Source organism: Oncorhynchus tshawytscha, linkage group LG12, assembly GCF_018296145.1.
Source record: "Oncorhynchus tshawytscha isolate Ot180627B linkage group LG12, Otsh_v2.0, whole genome shotgun sequence".
Taxonomy (NCBI): domain Eukaryota; kingdom Metazoa; phylum Chordata; class Actinopteri; order Salmoniformes; family Salmonidae; genus Oncorhynchus; species Oncorhynchus tshawytscha.
Window position 1 is genome coordinate 28,331,836 of NC_056440.1, and position 19,734 is coordinate 28,351,569.

At 44.8% G+C, this 19,734-nt stretch overlaps 1 protein-coding gene across 3 annotated transcripts in view; it reads right to left on the minus strand.

Annotated features, from left to right (window-relative positions):
• Window positions 1-19,734, minus strand: part of hip1rb (huntingtin interacting protein 1 related b) — a 41,692-nt gene that overhangs the window by 12,753 nt on the left and 9,205 nt on the right. For 2 of the 3 annotated variants that reach the window (XM_024438681.2, XM_024438683.2), the window contains exons 2-24: window positions 17,443-17,506; window positions 16,921-17,063; window positions 16,116-16,172; window positions 15,729-15,809; window positions 12,169-12,245; window positions 11,781-11,842; window positions 10,911-11,051; window positions 7,840-7,897; window positions 6,556-6,631; window positions 6,264-6,428; window positions 6,053-6,108; window positions 5,821-5,893; window positions 3,556-3,739; window positions 3,363-3,451; window positions 2,349-2,465; window positions 2,136-2,237; window positions 1,621-1,815; window positions 1,218-1,365; window positions 983-1,069; window positions 729-836; window positions 448-584; window positions 251-361; window positions 54-112 (exon numbers count right to left, since the gene is read on the minus strand). In XM_024438681.2, the coding sequence (XP_024294449.1) occupies window positions 54-112; window positions 251-361; window positions 448-584; window positions 729-836; window positions 983-1,069; window positions 1,218-1,365; window positions 1,621-1,815; window positions 2,136-2,237; window positions 2,349-2,465; window positions 3,363-3,451; window positions 3,556-3,739; window positions 5,821-5,893; window positions 6,053-6,108; window positions 6,264-6,428; window positions 6,556-6,631; window positions 7,840-7,897; window positions 10,911-11,051; window positions 11,781-11,842; window positions 12,169-12,245; window positions 15,729-15,809; window positions 16,116-16,172; window positions 16,921-17,063; window positions 17,443-17,506 (2,390 nt within the window). The remainder of the gene's footprint in view (window positions 1-53; window positions 113-250; window positions 362-447; window positions 585-728; window positions 837-982; window positions 1,070-1,217; window positions 1,366-1,620; window positions 1,816-2,135; window positions 2,238-2,348; window positions 2,466-3,362; window positions 3,452-3,555; window positions 3,740-5,820; window positions 5,894-6,052; window positions 6,109-6,263; window positions 6,429-6,555; window positions 6,632-7,839; window positions 7,898-10,910; window positions 11,052-11,780; window positions 11,843-12,168; window positions 12,246-15,728; window positions 15,810-16,115; window positions 16,173-16,920; window positions 17,064-17,442; window positions 17,507-19,734) is intronic. The other variant, XM_024438682.2, reaches the window with a different exon arrangement.

Consider the following 19,734-nt stretch of genomic DNA (forward strand, 5'->3'; position numbering starts at 1 on the left):
TGCATTAAGTATTTCAACTAAAATACAGAGTGTAAGTCAAACGTACTACTGACCTTTCATTGACCTCAAGTTTGACACCAGAGGTGTCCTTTCGTGCCTGATTCATCATTTCCTTTAGATATAGAAAAACAGCAATTGAGAAATGTGGATAAAACCTGGGTATGAATACAGATATATTGTGTAGATCGTGTTGAGCTTGTGATGTCATTCCCCTCTACAGTGGGATGTTCTACATGGTTGTGATCCTCACATCGATTCTGCGTACTGCCTCCTCAATGGCTGCTGATGTTGCTGCCATCTCCTTGTCCACCAGATCTCCCAGCTCATCCTGTCGCACATCCACACCTTTAGGTCGCAGCTCCTAAACATTGGAAGAAGAGATGAGATTAAGAAAAACAGTAAAAGGACAGGGATAAAAATTGAGAAGACTGCCCAGTAGTCCATTACCTCCCCCAGCCTCAGGATCTTTTGGACCACAATGCGAATGGAAGCCGGATCTGCCCTCTGGAGAGAGGCCTTGGACTTGAGGTCCTTCAGGAACTGCAGACTTTGAGTGGCACAGCCCCTGCAATTCTCAGTCAGACCTGCAGGGTGGAAAAGTGCAAGATACACACTGACACTGTAATCACATACCAAATGGATTCAATATCATATTTCAGTAAAATTCCAATAAGATACAAGATCCATTTCTAACAGGAATCTGTTCTATTTGAAGACAACGTCCTTACGGTCTGCGTGGTCGGTGGGAGCCATGTGCGCTGTGGCACTGCCGTTGATGATGGTGTCAGCAGCCAGGTGGGAGAACTGGGTCAGGGCCCTCAGCAGCCCACCAACATCTGGTAAACAGGGGAAAGGATGCATCACTGCCAGTAACACAGCCAAGCTCTGTCACTAACGAGCACTCATGACCATTATCACTGGGTTTGCTCAAAGACGACTAATTATATCAAAAACACTGAGCACAAAGTAATGAGCAACTCACCTCCCATGTTCGTCAGGTAGTCTGAGTGACCCCTTTTCACTTTGTCAATGGAGCCTAAAGTGGCATCTGCCCGACTGACAAGGTAATCTGTGGTGGTGGAGAGAAAGATAAAATCTTGAAAAGCATTATTTTTATAAATTTACACACATGCATGGATGAGTCATCTTTCACTTTATATTCTAAGTGATATGAACAGCATCTCTCTGTGTGTATGTGTACGTTCACTCATTTTAACCTGGGGAGCTGGTGCAGCGGATGTGTAGGGGGTCGTCCAGTTTGGCCACAGCATCCTGGATGATGCTCTCAGCCTCAGAGACCGTTCCCTGCAGCAGAGAGAACTGCTCCTCCAGCAGCTTCTGCTGCAGCTGCTCCTCACGGCTAGACTACACAGATGCAATGAGACAGTCAGACATACAGTCAGAGGGAAAAATAGATGGGCACAGACATACTAATGGTTTATCTTATATTGTGCAGACAGCCAAATTGTTCAATGATTAAAGAAAATCTGTCACTTTGCAATACACAGTCTGAGTAATAGGGGATTTGACCAGCAGTATAGCTTTTGTCTATTTTCTTTTTTGCAATCAACAAATGACAAAGCAGCTGACTGAACTCTGTGCGGTGCTGTCCTGACTGACCTTCTCCTGCAGCCTGCCCTGCAGCTCTCCCAGCTCCCTGGTGCTCCTCTCCCTCTCCTGCTGCAGGGACGACTGCTGCAGCTGTGCAGCATGGCGCAGGGCTGACAGTGCTGCCTCCTTCTCACTCACAGAGTGCATCAGACGCTCCTTCTCCGCCTGCAGGGCGGACATGGATCTGGTCTGCTGTTCCCCCACCTGGGAGAGAGGGAGGAGGGAGAGAGAGAGGGTAGAGAAGAGACAGGAAGAGGGAGAAGGCAGATAACAGAATAATGGGTACATTAACTTTTGTGAGGAAAAAACCTTTTCTGATGTTTGTGAGACTTTCATGTGATCACTTCCTCACACAGTGCAGGTTCCTATAGCTTTCACAGACAATTCTGATTTGCAAGTCTGGAAAGTGGGGCGATTCTTTTGCATCTAGTTTTGCATGATGGTGAATCACATGAGTCCCCTGTGTCATTACAGAGTGGAGGGAACACACTTTATTCAGTATTTACTGCATCATCACCACACACCTTCTCGTTGCTCTGCAGAGTGCCTTTGACACGTTCCACTTCTGCCTTCTTCTCCTCAAACTCTCTTTTAAGCTTCTCCATCTCAAACTTCTGCTCCTCAAGCTGCAATAAGACAATAACATTATTCAGTCATTTAGACAAAAGGTTAATACAGTACTGAAATATAACATTAACAGTACTGGATCACTATTTCTAATACTCAATAACATTAACCTTCATGTCAGCATCCTGTTTGATGCGATCCACCTCAAAAGCCAACTGCTGCTTAGTCCTCTCCACCTCCTCCTGAGTCTGCTGGGTGGCTGACAGCATCTTCACTGTGTCTGCACTCTGCCAACACAATGTCACATATACGTTGTTAAACATTCTCTTCACACTATACAGAAAAATAACACTCAGTTGAGTCTGAGTCTATATGGGTTGGCGCCCCCCCTTGGGGTTGTGCCGTGGCGGAGATCTTTGTGGGCTATACTCGGCCTTGTTTCAGGATGGTAAGTTGGTGGTTGAAGATATCCCTCTAGTGGTGTGGGGGTTGTGCTTTGGTAAAGTGGGTGGGGTTATATCCTTCCTGTTTGGCCCTGTCCGGGGGTGTCCTCGGGTGGGGCCACAGTGTCTCCTGACCCCTCCTGTCTCAGCCTCCAGTATTTATGCTGCAGTAGTTTGTGTGTCGGGGGGCTAGGGTCAGTTTGTTATATCTGGAGTACTTCTCCTGTCCTATCCGGTGTCCTGTGTGAATTTAAGTATGCTCTCTCTAATTCTCTCTCGGAGGACCTGAGCCCTAGGACCATGCCTCAGGACTACCTGACATGATGACTCCTTGCTGTCCCCAGTCCACCTGGCCGTGCTGCTGCTCCAGTTTCAACTGTTCTGCCTGTGATTATTATTATTTGACCATGCTGGTCATTTATGAACATTTGAACATCTTGGCCATGTTCGGTTATAATCTCTACCCGGCACAGCCAGAAGAGGACTGGCCACCCCACATAGCCTGGTTCCTCTCTAGGTTTCTTCCTAGGTTTTGGCCTTTCTAGGGAGTTTTTCCTAGCCACCGTGCTTCTACACCTGCATTGCTTGCTGTTTGGGGTTTTAGGCTGGGTTTCTGTACAGCACTTTGAGATATCAGCTGATGTACGAAGGGCTATATAAATACATTTGATTTGATATGAGCATATGTGGAGAAAACCACAATGAAAACAGAGGTGAATGAGGTTCCTCATAAGTGTGTACCTTCCTGAGCAGTTCCGCATGGCTAGACACTAGCTCAGTGTGCTTCTCCTTCAGCTTGTTATAGCGCTGCTCTGTGGCCTGGGCTCTTGCTGGGTAGCAAAATGGGGGTCAGAGACAAGAGGGAGACGTCAGTGTGTGTTCAATACAATGTGATTGAACATGTATGCCAGACTTAGTGAGTGGCTTCTCTTACTCTCAGCCTCTCCGAAGGTGGCCTGCACACTCTCGTGCTCAGCATTGCGGCGGCGCGTGGCCTCCAGCTCCATGCGCAGCTGCTCGTTCTCCACCAAGGCACGCTGTTTCTGCACCCGCTGCTCCTCCAGCTCCGCCTCCAGACTGTTGATCTGGGACTTAAGCTGAGTGATGTAGCGCTGGGCCTTCAGGAGGGAGGAGGTAGGTAGTCAGTCAGTCACCATAGTAAACCTCCCCTGGGTAGATGATCACTACCACCACAGGACACCATGACATGGCACTAGTGGATGAGGGCCTCAGTCGGGGGAAACAAAAGTGTTGAGTGGTACAAATTATTTTTACAAAATGTATACAATTTCAGGTTAGGATGGCTCAATTCAACATCACAGGCATAAACTTTTAGCAACAGTTAAGAAACAGGCCACATTAGGAGCCAGCCATTTTCAGAAATCGGGGTCAACAGTACATTTCACACTGTGTCCCAGACACATCTTCTGGTCTTCTCTGACCAGACAGACGTCATTTCCCATTCTGAGACAAGCTGCCACATTCCACATGTCATGATTCATCTTTGCATTCACCCAACACATGACCTAAATTCCTCTCTCCTTTACAAATCAACCATGTCTACCACTGTCAAAACTTGGTTATCAGTGTTTCCCCTAAGTACACAGAGTAGCCAGCCAAATAGAAAAAGTAGCCAGCCAGGTGTCCCCAGGCTTTTCATAATTTATCTGCAGATAATTGTCAAAAAGTATACCAGTACGCAAATTAGGGAGATCAACTTTATTCAGTCATTTTGACACCTTTTATAAACAAAACACTTGCTGTTCGGTCGTCAATCAAAGGATAGTCAATAGCCTACGCACCATGACTCCGTGGCTAGCTATAGGAAACACGCGAAAGAAAATAAATAAATGAACAATAAATTAGGCTGTGGATTTTCAACTCACCACTTACATTAAATGGGATGGACAGATTTCTCTTGCGCTCTCCAGCCATGTATTTTTTTTTGACTGCAACCTACCACAGCGCACACCAATCATAAAGGTACAGGAAGGTGGGACAGACAGCAGACTAAACCAGGGAAAAGTAGCTTGGTGTTTAGGGAAAACAATGTGCTGATTGCTCTTCCATGCCGTCCCTAGGAGGGGTGCGTCACTTGAGTGGGTTGATGTGATCTTCCTGTCCAGTTTGGCACCCCCCTCGGGTTAGTGCTGTGCCATGGGGGAGATCTTCGTGGGCTATACTCAGCCTTGTCTCAGGGTAGTAAGTTGGTGGTCTGTTGTTATCACTCTAGTGGTGTGGGGGCTGTGCTTTGGCAAAGTGGCTGGGGTTATATCCTGCCTGGTTGGCCCTGTCCAGGGGTATCGTCGGACGGGGCCAGTGTCTCCCGACCCCTCCTGTCTCAGCATCCAGTATTTATGCTGCAATAGTTTGTGTGTCGGGGGCTAGGATCAGTCTGTTATATCTGGAGTATTTCTCCTGTCTTATCCAGTGTCCTGTGTGAATTTAAGTATGCTCCCTCTAACTCTCTCTCTCTCTCTCTCTTTTCTCTCTTCTCTCTGAGGACCTGAGCCCTAGGACCATGCCTCAGAACTATCTGGCCTGATGACCCCTTGCTTGTCCCCAGTCCACCTGGTCGTGCTGCTGCTCCAGTTTCAACTGTCCTGCTTGCGGCTATGGAACCCTGACCTGTTCACCGGATGTGCTACCTTCCCAGACCTTCTGTTTTCAATGATCTCTACCGCACCTGTTGTCTCTAACTCTGAATGATCAGCTATGAAAAGCTACCTGACATTTACTTCTGAGGTGCTGACCTGTTGCACCCTCTACAACCACTGTGACTATTATTATTATTTGACCCTGCTGGTCATCTATGAACATTTGAACATCTTGGCCATGTTCTGTTATAATCTCCACCCGGCACAGCCAGAAGAGGACTGGCCACCCCTCAGAGCCTGGTTCCTCTCTATGTTTCTTCCTAGGTTCCTGCCTTTCTAGGGAGTTTTTCCTAGCCACCGTGCTTCTACATCTGCATTGCTTGCTGTTTGGAGTTTTAGGCTGGGTTTCTGTACAGCACTTTGTGACATTGGCTGAGGTATAAAGCCCTTTAGGGGCTTATAAATACATATGAATGATATCAATTGTTAACAGGAATAATTAACCCTTAAATAGTATTATTTGAGGTACAAGTCATTTATTTTTAGCTAGGTATGACATCTGTAAAATCTGTTTGAGGGAGTTAAAACTCATGTCTACTTACCTCTCCTTTGACCCTTTCCAGATCTGTCCTCAATAGCTCCAAGTCCCGCTTGAGGTTCTCAATCTGGATATCCCTGTGGACCAGAAGACATACAGCCACTAACCTTTAAGATACAGGCACACTACTAACTCAATTCACAAGAAGATATCCAGACATGTCAGTTCAAAAAACATCACCAGTTTACATATCCTTCCGTTTCAAACACACCAATGCTAAAATACCAATGACTAACCTGTCATCAAAACCACCATTGGCAGGTCCAAAGGTTTGATCAAATATGTCGAACTGCTAAAGGAAAAGTCAGAGAAGGCGCATGAATGCTTATACAATCTACAGCCAAAATTAGTGCTACTTTAAAAAAAATAAAAAAATAAGACATACACATTCAATGGGCCATAGCTGTTGCCCTCAGAGGTCATGACCCTGTGCCCTATAAGTCGTACCTGTGGCACCGCCATGCTGGGCACGGTGACGTCACTGACATTGATCAGCGGTTCAGGGTCGTCATCGTCATCATCCACCTGCTCGGGCTCATCCTCGTCTGGGATGACCACCACTGGCCTCGCATGCTTGGCCAGGGAAGCCGCATGCAGGAAATTAGGAGGGGACTGGGGATGAACACACACACAAATAAATAAGACAGGACTATAAAACACAGATGGCTCCACAATCTAGGAAGTGTGGTTGAGTCCCAATAGAGTATCTTTCCCCTACTATGTCGGTCTATGCTCTTACTTCTGGCAGCTTGGGGATCTGGATGAGTCTCTTGAAGTACATCATGTCTCTGGCTTTGTTGAAGAAGGTCTTGAGGCTGTAAGGCAAATATTTCAATCACCGATTTGAATGATACCACTATAATCTACAAGAACATAACATTTTCTAAACTGTGTTGTATTATTGCATCCCTAAAATAGAGGAGGATGTGTATAGGACAGAATGAAATAAAACAAATAGAACCAAGTTTCACTTACTTAGCTAGCAAATGCAGCTAGATAGTTTTGCCTACTCAGAGGGGTGCCATGTTACCTAGCTGGACTAGCCAACAACACTGGAACTCTTCCAAGTCAAGGTAAGCTTTTGGTTTTACAAATGTATTGGCACTGGGCCCCACCAGTGTTAGTGCTAAACTACTTACTGACTGTACACTAACGTTACTGATTGATTGTATAGCGGGTTTACTAACGTGTTAGTTATATTAGTTATGTTGACTATGACTTTACTTTAGCTAATATGGTGACAATGATGTAGGCTGTGTAGCGGTTATAATATGGTTTGGCTTGGAAAGGAATGTGAACTGTGTTTACGTGTGATCAGGGGCGTATTCATTCCGCCGATTCTATTGAAAAATGTTTCTTAAAAAGGAAGCAAATGGAACGAAATGGGGATAAACACACCTGAATTTGTCCAGTATAAACTCTTGTTTATAACTGTTGGACAAATGACTACACCCTAGATCAGCTAGATGCAGGCAAGAGTGTTCAAGATGGTATTGAATGTGTCACTATTCATAGGCTAGGTTGTAGCAACCTCATGATGGGTACAGGGAAAATGTGAATATCACGCAGTAGCCTAAACCTATCGACGTTACATTGAACTGGGTAAATGGAATATGAATGACAGTCATCCAATATGTTGTAATAGAAATAAGGCCATGCTCATAAACAGCACCGACCGCCACTGATGCCAAGGTATCCACTAACACATCAAGCTCCCTCTCTGGGCTGATTGTTGTGCAGGTCGGTATTATTTCTATGTCACTGGTACACTATCTGAAATGCTCAGACTCATCCCCTTCACACTTTCACAGATGTGTGTCTGACTGTGACGACATGATGACACATTACAATGGGTGGAAGCTGGGTGTTAAGCACCAAGATATTTGCAATGGGTCAGGGTAACAGGCCAGGGGGAGGGACAGGCAGGATTGTGCTGCAGCCTCCCTGTTATACTGAGGCTCCCTTCCTCCCTCACGTTCCTACCCCCTCATTTACTAGCAGCCCGAGCTCCTGGGTGACTTACCTGTGGAACTGGTCATGGAAACGATCACGATGTCCTTGCAGGGTGTCTGCTGGGAGACCTGAAATCCAGGACATGCAATAGACAAAGTCACAAAAAAATACTTTGAAACAAGTTGAGTCTAATCATGTTAGTAAAGCGTAGTTTAGAGCAAGTAGACACATGGAACTACTATTAATAATACTTTGCATCACATTTGTGATCTCCAGTTATTTTCCTTTCATTGATTAGACTACCAAAGGGACATTAAAAATTTAAATCTTATGCTTCACGGAGTCTTGGCTGAACGACAACAACAACATACAGCTGGCTGGTTATACAATGTACCAGAAAGCTAGAAAAGTGGCATCGGGTTAAGACAAGGGGTGGCAGTCTATGTATTTTTGTAAACAACAGCTGGTGCACGATATCTAAGGATGTCTCGAGCTATTGCTTGCCTGAGGTAGAGTATCTCATGATAAGCTGTAGACCACACTACCTACCGAGAGAGTTTATCATCTGTATTCTTTGTAGCTGTTTACATACCACCACAGTCAGAGGCTGGCACTAAGACAGCATTGAATGAGCTGTATTCCACCATAAGCAAACAAGAAAACACTTACCCAGAGGCGGCACTCCTAGGAGCCGGGGACTTTAATGCAGGGAAACTTAAAATCAGTTTTACCAAATTTCTATTTGCATGTTAAATGTGCAACCAGAAGAAAAAGAACTCTGGACCACCTATACTCCACACACAGATGCATACAAAGCTCACCCTCCATTTGGCAAATCTGACCACAATGCTATTCTCCTGATTCCTGCTTACAAGCAAATATTAAAGCAGGAAGCACCAGTGACTAGATCAATAAAAAAAAAGTGGTCAGAGAAAGCAGATGCTAAGCTACAGGACTGTTTTGCTATCACAGACTGGAATATGTTCCGGGATTTCTCCGATGGCATTGAAGAGTATACCACATCAGTCATTGGCTTCATCAATAAGTGCATTGATGACGTCGCCCCCACAGTGACTGTACATACATACCCCAACCAGAAGCCATTGATTACAGGCAGCATCCGCACTGAGCTAAAGGCTAGAGCTGCCGATGTCAAGGAGCGGGACTCTAACCCGGAAGCTTATAAGAAATCCCGCTATGCCCTCTGACGAACCTTCAAACGGGCAAAGCGTCAATACAGTACTAAGATCGAATCGTACTACACCGGCTCTGACGCTCGTTGGATGTGACAGGGCTTGCAAACTATTACAGACTACAAAGGGAAGCACAGCCGAGAGCTATATGCTCGCTTCGAGGCAAATAACACTGAAACATGCATGAGAGCACCAGCTGTTCCGGAAGAATGTGATCACGACTTCCGCAGCCGATGTGAGTAAGACCTTTAAACAGGTCAACATTCACAAGGCCGCCAGACGGATTACCAGGACGTGTACTGCGAGCATGCGCTGACCAACTGGCAAGTGTCTTTACTGACATTTTCAACCACTCCCTGTCTGAGTCTGTAATACCAACATGTTCTAAGGAGACCACCATAGTCCCTGTGCCCAAGAACGCTAAGGTAACCTGCCTAAAGACTACCAACCCGTGGCACTCGTCTGTAGCCATGAAGTGCTTTGAAAGGCTGGTCATGGCTCACATCAAACACCATCAGAGAAACCCACTCCAATTTGCATACCGCCCCAACAGATGATGCAATCTCTATTGCACTCCACACTGCCCTTTCCCACCTGAACAAAAGGAACACCTATGTGAGAATGCTATTCATTGACTACAGCTCAGCATTCAACACCATAATGCCCTCAAAGCTCATCAATAAGCTAAGGTTCCTGGGACTAAACACCTCCCTCTGCAACTGGATCCTGGACCTCCTGATGGCCCAGCCCCAGGTGGTAAGGGTAGGTAAGAACAAATCTACCACGCTGATCCTCAACACAGGTGCCCCTCAGGGGTGCATGCTCAGTACCCTCCTGTACTCCCTGTTCACTCATGACTGCACGGCCAGGCACGACTCCAACACCATCATTAAATTGCCGATGACACAACAATGGTAGGCCCGATTCCCGACGAGACAGCCTATAGGGAGGTCAGAGACCTGGCCGTGTGGTGCCAGGACAACAACCTCTCTCAATGTGATCAAGACAAAAGGAGATGATTGTAGACTACATGAAAAAGAGGACCGAGCATGCCCCCATTCTCATCAACAGGGCTGCAGTGGAGCAGGTTGAGAGCTTCAAGTTCCTTGGCATCCAAATCACCAACAAACTAACATGGTCTAAGCACACCAAGACAGTTGTAAAGAGGGCAAGACAAATATATTCCCCCTCAGGAGACTGAAAATATTTGGCATGGGTCCTCAGATCCTCAAAAAGTTCTACAGCTGCACCATTGAGAGCATCCTGACTGTTTGCAATACTGCCTGGTATAGCAACTGCTAAGCATCCGACCGCAAGGCACTAGAGGGTAGTGTGAATGGCCCAGTACATCACTGGGGCCAAGATTCCTGCCATCCAGGACCTCTATACCAGGCAGTGTCAGAGGAAGGCCCTAAAAATTATCAAAGACTCCAGCCACCCTAGTCATAGACTGTTCTCTCTGCTACCGCATGGTAAGCAGTACCAGGAAGTCTAGGTCCAAGTGGCTTCTAAACAGCTTCCACCCCCAAGCCAGAAGACTCCTGAGCATCTAGTCAAATGCATACCCAGACTATTTGCAGTGCACCGCACCCCCCTTTATACCACTGCTACTCTGTTGTCATCTATGCAGTCACTATAATAACTCTACCTACATGTACATACTACCTCAAAAAACCAGTGCCCCCGCACATGGACTCTGTAGCGGTACCCCCCTGTATATAGTCTCACCATTGTTATTTCACTGCTGCTCTTTAATTACTTGTTACTTTTATCTTTTATTCTTATCTGTATTTTTTTTTCAACTGCATTGTTGGTTAGGGGCTCGTAAGTAAGCATTTCACTGTCAGGTCCACACCTGTTGTATTCGGCGCATGTGACTAATACAATTTGATGTTAGAGTACATGTTGAAAATATGTCATGCAGTTGAGATTAAAGATGCCAACGTACAAGCGTGCAGCTTGAAGAGCAGCTTGACGGTGAAGTGGTAGAGGTGACTGCAGTCCTGAATGACCTGGATGAGGGGGGACAGGCGACACTGGCCTGACGTCAGCGTAGAGATGGCAATGGACGTGTTGAGCTGCCGGATCACTGCAGATGACACGCCAATGTATAACACATAACAAACACCACAATAAACAAACAATCTTAAAATGGGGAGGATTTGGTATCGCTGGCTTGCTTGGGTTAAACACCTTTCACTGTCACTAGTTCAGAAATACAGCACTTGGACAATGGCTCACACATTTATGAATCACCCACTCTGTGGGTGGAAAACAGTTATCAGCAGATCTAGCAGTAGGGTGGGTAGATGTGTGAAAGCACAAGGCGGTTAGGAGCTCCCATGTTTCCTGAGTACAAGATGCCCAGTTAGTCACGGAGGCAGGCAGGGTTGTTTACAGTTGTAGGGTTTGTTTATAGTTGTTCAGGATCACAGGCTGTGACAACATCCTGCAGGGCAGGGAGGTGCATGATGCAATTAAAGCCAATCAGAAGAAAAACAATTAATGTCCTCTAATAGCAAACATTTATAGCCTATTTATAGGGTTTTGGTGAAATTACATTAGGGCCCTAATCATACTAAACAAACAAACTGGTTTAGAAATGCGTTTCCCTTAACTTTTGGGGGGGATTAACTCACTCCCTCAACAGCATTACAAGTGTGTGCTCACAAGTCTATTTAACTGGCCACTATCCTGCCCCTATTCCATTTCAGGCACACACACAGTTAATGGAAACAGACCACAGCCCTGTACCTCAGGTTACCCATCCTTTGAGAGGTGGAGGTAGGTAGGTAGGGGCGAAGCGGAGGATTCTCACCTGTCTCAGCTAGCCTCAGCTCTGTATCCAGGTAATCAAACACTTCCACAGTGAGCTGGAACCTGCAGGAGTGAAGTCGATACCCCCCTTAGTAACACAAGGCTAATGGCTTCCTTAAGAAAAGAGCAGCAGGTTCTCTCCCTTGTCTCCATCTCTACTTAAAATGGCGACAAAATGGTATGCTGGCCTTCTTTGAATCAGAAAGAATGTTAAGTTTATATTTTATATCAATAATTTACTTCACTTGATCTATGTCAATTAAATGTATACACATTTGTTTGATGTCCCTGTATGATATTCTGATAACTCCTTAACAGGAGAGGGAGTGCACGTGAGAGTGCCAGGGATGTGTGGAGACTGGAGAGGGAGGAGTAGAGAACACACTCACACATTATTGATGTCTGTTCCTGCAACGCGCTCCAGAACCTCATCAGTTACCTCTAGGTTGGCTCGGATTTCAGAATGCTGCACAGAAGACAAAAGGATTGCAAAAATGATCCAACAATTCTTGTACATCATTTCTCAAGGATGGTACAACATTAGAAATAGCTAATGACCTCACATGTACAGTGGGGCAAAAAAGTATTTAGTCAGCCACCAATTGTGCAAGTTCTCCCACTTAAAAAGATGAGAGAGGCCTGTAATTTTCATCATAGGTACACTTCAACTATGACAGACAAAATGAGAAGAAAATAAATCCAGAAAATCACATTGGAGGATTTTTAATGAATTTATTTGCAAATTATGGTGGAAAATAAGTATTTGGTCAATAACAAAAGTTTATCAATACTTTATTATATACCCTTTGTTGGCAATGACAAAGGTCAAACGTTTTCTGTAAGTCTTCACAAGGTTTTCACATGCTGTTGCTGGTATTTTGGCCCATTCCTCCATTCAGATCTCCTATAGAGCAGTGATATTTTGGGGCTGTTGCTGGGCAATACGGACTTTCAACTCCCTCCAAAGATTTTCTATGGGGTTGAGATCTGGAGACTGGCTAGGCCACTCCACGACCTTGAAATGCTTCTTACGAAGCCACTCCTTCGTTGCCCGGGCGGTGTGTTTGGGATCATTGTCATGCTGAAAAGACCCAGCCACGTTTCATCTTCAATGCCCTTGCTGATGGGAGGTTTTCACTCAAAATCTCACGATACATGGCCAAATTCATTCTTTCCTTTACACGGATCAGTCGTCCTGGTCCCTTTGCAACAAAAAACAGCCCGAAAGCATGATGTTTCCACCCCCATGCTTCACAGTAGGTATGGTGTTCTTTGGATGCAACTCAGCATTCTTTGTTCTCCCTCACACAACGAGTTGAGTTTAACAAAAAGTTATATTTTGGTTTCATCTGACATTCTCCCAATCTTCTTCTTGATTATCCAAATGCTGTCTAGCAAACTTCAGACGGGCCTGGACATGTACTGGCTTAAGCAGGGGGACACGTCTGGCACTGCAGGATGAGTCCCTGGCGGCGTAGTGTGTTACTGATGGTAGGCTTTGTTACTTTGGTCCCAGCTCTCTGCAGGTCATTCACTAGGCCCCCCCCGTGTGGTTCTGGGATTTTTGCTCACCGTTCTTGTGATCATTTTGACCCCCACGGGGTGAGATCTTGCGTGGAGCCCCAGGTCGAGGGAGTTTATCAGTGGTCTTGTATGTCTTCCATTTCCTAATAACTGCTCCCACAATTGATTTCTTCAAACCAAGCTGCTTACCTATTGCAGATTCAGTCTTCCCAGCCTGGTGCAGGTCTACAATTTTGTTTCTGGTGTCCTTTGACAGCTCTTTGGTCTTGGCCATAGTGCTGTTTGGAGTGTGACTGTTTGAGGTTGTGGTCAGGTGTCTTTTATACTGATAACAAGTTCAAACAGGTGCCATTAATACAGGTAACGAGTGGAGGACAGAGGAGCCTCTTAAAAAAGAAGTTACATGTCTGTGAGAGCCAGAAATCTTGCTTGTTTGTAGGTGACCAAATACTTATATTCCACCATAATTTGCAAATAAATTCATTAAATCCTACAATGTGGGCCTCCCGGGTGGCGCAGTGGTTAAGGGCGCTGTACTGCAGCGCCAGCTGCGCCACCAGAGACTCTGGGTTCGCGCCCAGGCTCTGTTGTAACCGGCCGCGACCGTGAGGACCCTGGGGTGTAGCACAATTGGCCTAGCGTCGTCCGGGTTAGGGAGGGTTTGGCCGGTAGGGAAATCTTTGTCTCATCGCGCACCAACAACTCCCGTGGCGGGCCGGGCGCAGTGCGCGCTAACCAAGGTTGCCAGGTGCACAGTGTTTCCTCTGACACATTGGTGCGGCTGGCTTCCGGGTTGGATGGCGCTGTGTTAAGAAGCAGTGAGGCTTGGTTGGGTTGTGTATCAGAGGACGCATGACTTTCAACCTTAGTCTCTCCCGAGCCCGTACGGGAGTTGTAGCGATGTGACAAGATAGTAGCTACTGGATAATTGGACAATTGGATACCAAGAAATTGGGGAGAAAAAGGGGTAAAATTCAACAAAAATAAAATAAAAAAATCCTACAATGTGATTTTCTGGATTTTTGTGTCTCATTTTGTCTGTCATAGTTGATGAAATGATGAAAATTACAAGCCTCTCTCATCTTTTTAAGTGGGAGAACTTGCACAATTGGTGGCTGACTAAATACTTTTTTGCCCTACTGTAAATCATTTCAAATGGCATACATTGTTTGTTTAATTAGGTGGCATTTTGTGAAATCACTTGTGGCAATGCATACAGTGGAAAGATTAGCCAATGTCTCCTTATGGTGAAGCATGCAGTACCCCAAAATTGTAGAGCAGGGGTGTCAACTCATTCTGGCCGCGGGCCTTATTTCGGTCTTCACCGAGGTCTGAAGGGCAGCACATAAAATGGATAATATTTCCTTGCTGTCAAAATGTACAGAAAACAGTTCTCTACCCATTGCTTTTGGAATTATCGATGCTACCTGACTGTCTAGCTTTCTTTTTGATTACTTTTAGCAAGTTGGACAGAGTGAAGAGACAATAAAAGGTCCATTATCATCTATAGACCGTTTTGATTTGGTTTTAGTCATTCCAATGTGGATTGAGATTGTTGTCTCCCGGAATTTTAATATACATTTTTTTAATACGCAAACCACCCGTGGGCTGGATTGAATTGTCACGATGGCAACACCCACCCGTAACACGCGCTCCAGCAGGTGTATCTCACTGATCATCCCTAAAGCCAACACATCATTTAGCAGACTTTCGTTCCAGTTTTCTGCTGCCTGTGACTGGAACGAATTGCAAAAATCGCTGAAGTTGGAGACTTTTATCTCCCTCACCAACTTCAAACATCTGCTATCTGAGCAGCTAACCGATCGCTGCAGCTGTACATAGTCTATCGGTAAATAGCCCACCCATTTTTACCTACCTCATCCCCATACTGTTTTTATTTATTTACTTTTCTGCTCTTTTGCACACCAATATCTCTACCTGTACATGACCATCTGATCATTTATCACACCTGTGTTAATCTGCAAAATTGTAATTATTCACTTACCTCCTCATGCCTTTTGCACACAATGTATATAGACTCTCCTTTTTTTCTACTGTGTTATTGACTTGTTAATTGTTTACTCCATGTGTAACTCTGTTGTCTGTTCACACTGCTATGCTTTATCTTGGCCAGGTCTCAGTTGCAAATGAGAACTTGTTCTCAACTAGCCTACCTGGTTAAATAAAGGTGAAATAAAATAAAATGGCGAGCCTAGAGTTTGACACGTGCTATAGAGCAGGGGTATTTAACTATTACTCAACGAGGACAGGAGCCTGCTGGTTTTCGGTTTGATCTGATAATTCATTGCACCCACCTGGTGTCCCAGTTCTAAATCAGTCCCTGATTTGAGGGAACAATGAAAAAACACTGGAACTGGCTTTGAGGTCCAGAGTTCAGTTTGAGGGCTAAAGAGGGTAGGCTTACCTTCACGTGGAACTCCATCTTTGTGCAGAGGAGCTTAGCGTAGAGAGCCACCAGCTGGCCATATCTGTCATGAAGGTTGCCCTGGAAACAAAAGTGACCGAGCAACAAGCATTGAGCTGTGCTTTACTTCAACACAGCAAGATGCATCTCCCATTCTAGCCTTTCCTCTAATCTGCAGCAGACAGATTAACTCTGCCTGCACAGGAAGCACAATTACGGTATGAGCAGGAAGATGTTTGGAAAAAAGAATTTCAAAACATGTCCTGCATTTTTGCCTAAACTAAATCATTAAAGGGATTTTCCCCCATTTTACATTTGTTCGTCCAAAACTTATTCAACCTATTCAAGCACCCCCCAACAAAAACACAGCACAATTTCCAGACTCACCCATAGTTGCCCTGTTTCAACTATGTTACTGTGATGTCTCATGCAGTCCTGAAGGCTCTGGAGGGCAAAAAGGGGATAGATAAGGTCAATTCAATAATAATATTGAAACAGTCACTCAATAATGTTCAATTATACAATTAACATTTCACCATTAAGCTAATTTGGACTAATTACGGCCTGAGGTCTGCATAAAAACCTCCATGCTTGGGTCTCCCAAGTAGTGCAGCGGTCTAAGGCACCGCATTGCAGTGCTAGAAGCGTTACTACAAACCCGGGTTCATTCCCGGGCTGTGCCCCAACCCAGCCCCATAGGACGGTGCACAATTGGCCCAGTATCGTCCGGGTTAGGGGAGGGTTTGGCCGGTGGGGCTTTACTTGGCTCATCGCACTCTAGCGAGTCCTTTTGGCGGGCCAGGTACCTGCAGGCTGACCCCAGTTGAATGGTGTTTCCTCTGACACATTGATGCGGCTGGCTTCTGGGTTAAGCTAACGGGTGTTACGGAGCGAGGTTTGGCAGGTCATGTTTCAGAGGACGCATGACTCCACCTTGGCCTCTCCCGAACCCATTAGGGAGTTGCAGCGATGAGTGAGTTTGTGAGCTCTGCTCAAAGAAATATTGCATGGTTTTTTAAATATACTATAGGCTACCAATTATGCAGTATTTTCATCTAAGATCTGTGCCAAATTTTCCACCTAAAACCTACATGTGTATTTTCCTTTTGTCTCTACATTTTTCATTTATATATATATATATATTAAAAAAACAGAACCGCAGTTGTACTGGAGTGTATAGAGCAGGTCTTACGTTATGGTGGCCATCCCGCAACACTTTGTGCACCACGTGGCAGAACTTCCAGCTGAGGATGGAGTTGCTGGACAAAGGGAGGCCCAAGGCATAGGACCAGAAGGTAAAGGCTCCCTTCTCTCTGTGGGTCCCCAGAATGATCCCTGTAGGGCCGTCAAGGAAGAGCCAAGAAGCAAAACACAAAGCCAAAATAATACCTCTTGTTCCCTCACATATATATTCTTTCATTTTCTCTTGCTCATGTATGATAAAAATCACAGTATTTTCAATCTAAGGAGATTAAAATAAGCAATGTTTCCATCGATGCCTGCAACAGTAAAATATACTAGGTAGCTGTATGGATTACATGATGGCAAATGTCAACACTAAAAAGCAATTACCTTCTACAGTACATTAAATCAACAACTCAAGTGGTTAAAAACAGCCCAGTTGGAGGACAGTGGGTTATCAGGCATACAAAGTTTGGAGCAAATAATAGCAAAAGGTTTGCTGTTTCCAGTTTGGGGTTATATTGAAGGATACGGCGTGCATGTTTCTCTTTCACAGGCGCCTCGTTGGAGTTGATGGCTTTGCTGATGCTGCTGAGCTGGAGGAGAGAGTAGAGAGAACAGGTTCAGGTCATAAGTCACTATGGCTACCGACCTACCACTCAGTGACCTAAAACAAAAACATTTTAATGGGAGCTAGATTCAACTTGAGTACAAGACAATCCAAAATGTGAAATTTGGAATTAATAAAAAAAGAGCACCATTTCTATAAACAAAATCAAATGTCAAAACAAGACACTTTAATGAACTGGCACCTTATACAAATAAAAGCCATACTGATCATCTCTTTACTTGGTTTTATTTTAGGGCCACACCACCATGCCAATCTTTATGTCCCATGTTTGTGTACAGTATATTCATGTACACTATAGTCAGATGACCCAGGAGAGAGGGAGTGATAGGTTGTGTTCACTAGACGTGTGATCAGCAAGTCTCCACACACCCATACTATCAGGTGGAGTGGTAGCAGTTGACAAGGCAACCCTTGTTTCAACAGCACAGAGGGAGGGAGTAGTCTTTTAAACACAACAAAGGCTACTGATAAGCCATACTGTGTTTTGAAATACAAGGCCAGAGAGGAGTTGTACTGGAGATGCTGAGAATACAGCAGATTGCACTGTGACAGAATCAGAAAAATTATTGTGTGTGTTTACATGCAGAGGCTCATGTAATAAGGGTTCAATAACCCCTCTGTTTTTCCTTCATTAGGCTACTGTGAGTAAAGAAGACTGAACAAGCCCATAGGCTTCTGTTCCATTTACTTTGGTGTGTCCATTCATTTTAAAACATATGACATGCTTACAGCATTCCAAACGCAATTGCCGGATCCCTGCATTAGAGGGATTACAATACCTGTCAAAATGAGCATTCCTATCAGTTGAAACCCTACATGCTACCAAAACACTACATGCATCAGGGCATCCTCTCTACATGTTTTGTTGTCGATAATGACAATGGAGGAAAGATGTCGTCACCAGCAACACAGCGCAAGCGTCCTGGCACTCAGGCAACTAGGCTAACAGGTAGATCAAGTCCAAGTGAATGGAGGGAGGAAGGGAGAGAAGCAGATAGTCAGAACTAGGTCTCAACACTTTCCTCAACGTGGTTGTGTACACTACATAGGCTTGGCCCGTCACTGATAAAGGCATAGTTAGTAACGCTAGAGGATAAGGGAACGCTCTGAATCCAAAACATGACAAGCATATTGTGAGTGTGTTTTAAGCCAGTCTTGTCATAGTAACCCTCAGTCTAACTTGTCCTTACATAAGATCTGCATTGAATCAACAGTTCTGAACAGTGAGAACAAGCTATATTTTGACTGGCCCATACAGACCCACTGAAGACTAGCACTACCGATTGTAATTAATAAATGAGGGAAATAAGTGTAAAATATCACATTTCTCTAGCCGACTAGTTCAGATAAACCTGTCACATATCTCCAGACTCAACGGAGGGTAGGAGCAAGAGCACCAAACAATGGACTACTATAGCATTCCTCACAACACAAGAACACGGAAGTATTGGCCAACAGCTCCTCATTCGGAGATCACCACCCACTCTCCCTGTGGCCCAGGATTGGCAGACATATATTATACATGTGTAGACCACAGCAGGTGAAAATGATAAGATGGAGGAAGTTAAAAGCTCTGGAACGCCTGTTCACTCACAAGCCTGCTGTTCCATTTCAGTTCAACTAATTACATAACTGACTAATCCAGCTTGCAGTAACACGCATGAGCTGTTATGGTTAATTTATACAGATTATCTGGTACTATCCCAGCCTCTCTCTCGCCCCACTTCCCCCTCAATAACCCACAGAAAGAGACAATGGTATGCTACACTGAGCAGGGGCAAATGTAAATCTGTATGTTCAGTAGTAGTCAAAAGTTAGGACATCCATACTCATTCAAGGGTTTTTATTTATTTAGACTACTTTCTACATTGTAGAACAATCATGAAGACATCAACACTATGAATTAACACATATGGAATCATATAGTAACCACACAAAAAAAAAGTTAAACAAATCTAAATAGATTTTAGATTCTTCAAAGCAGCCAACCTTTTCCTTGATGACAGCTTTGCACACTTCGCAGTTTCTCAACCAGCTTCACCTGGAATGCTTTTCCAATTGTCTTTAAGGAGTTCCCAAATATGCTGAGCACTTGTTGGCTGCTTTTTCTTCTCTGCGGTCCAACTCATCTGAAACCATCTCAATTGGGTTGAGGTCAGGTCATCTGATGCAGCACTCCATCACTCTCCTTCT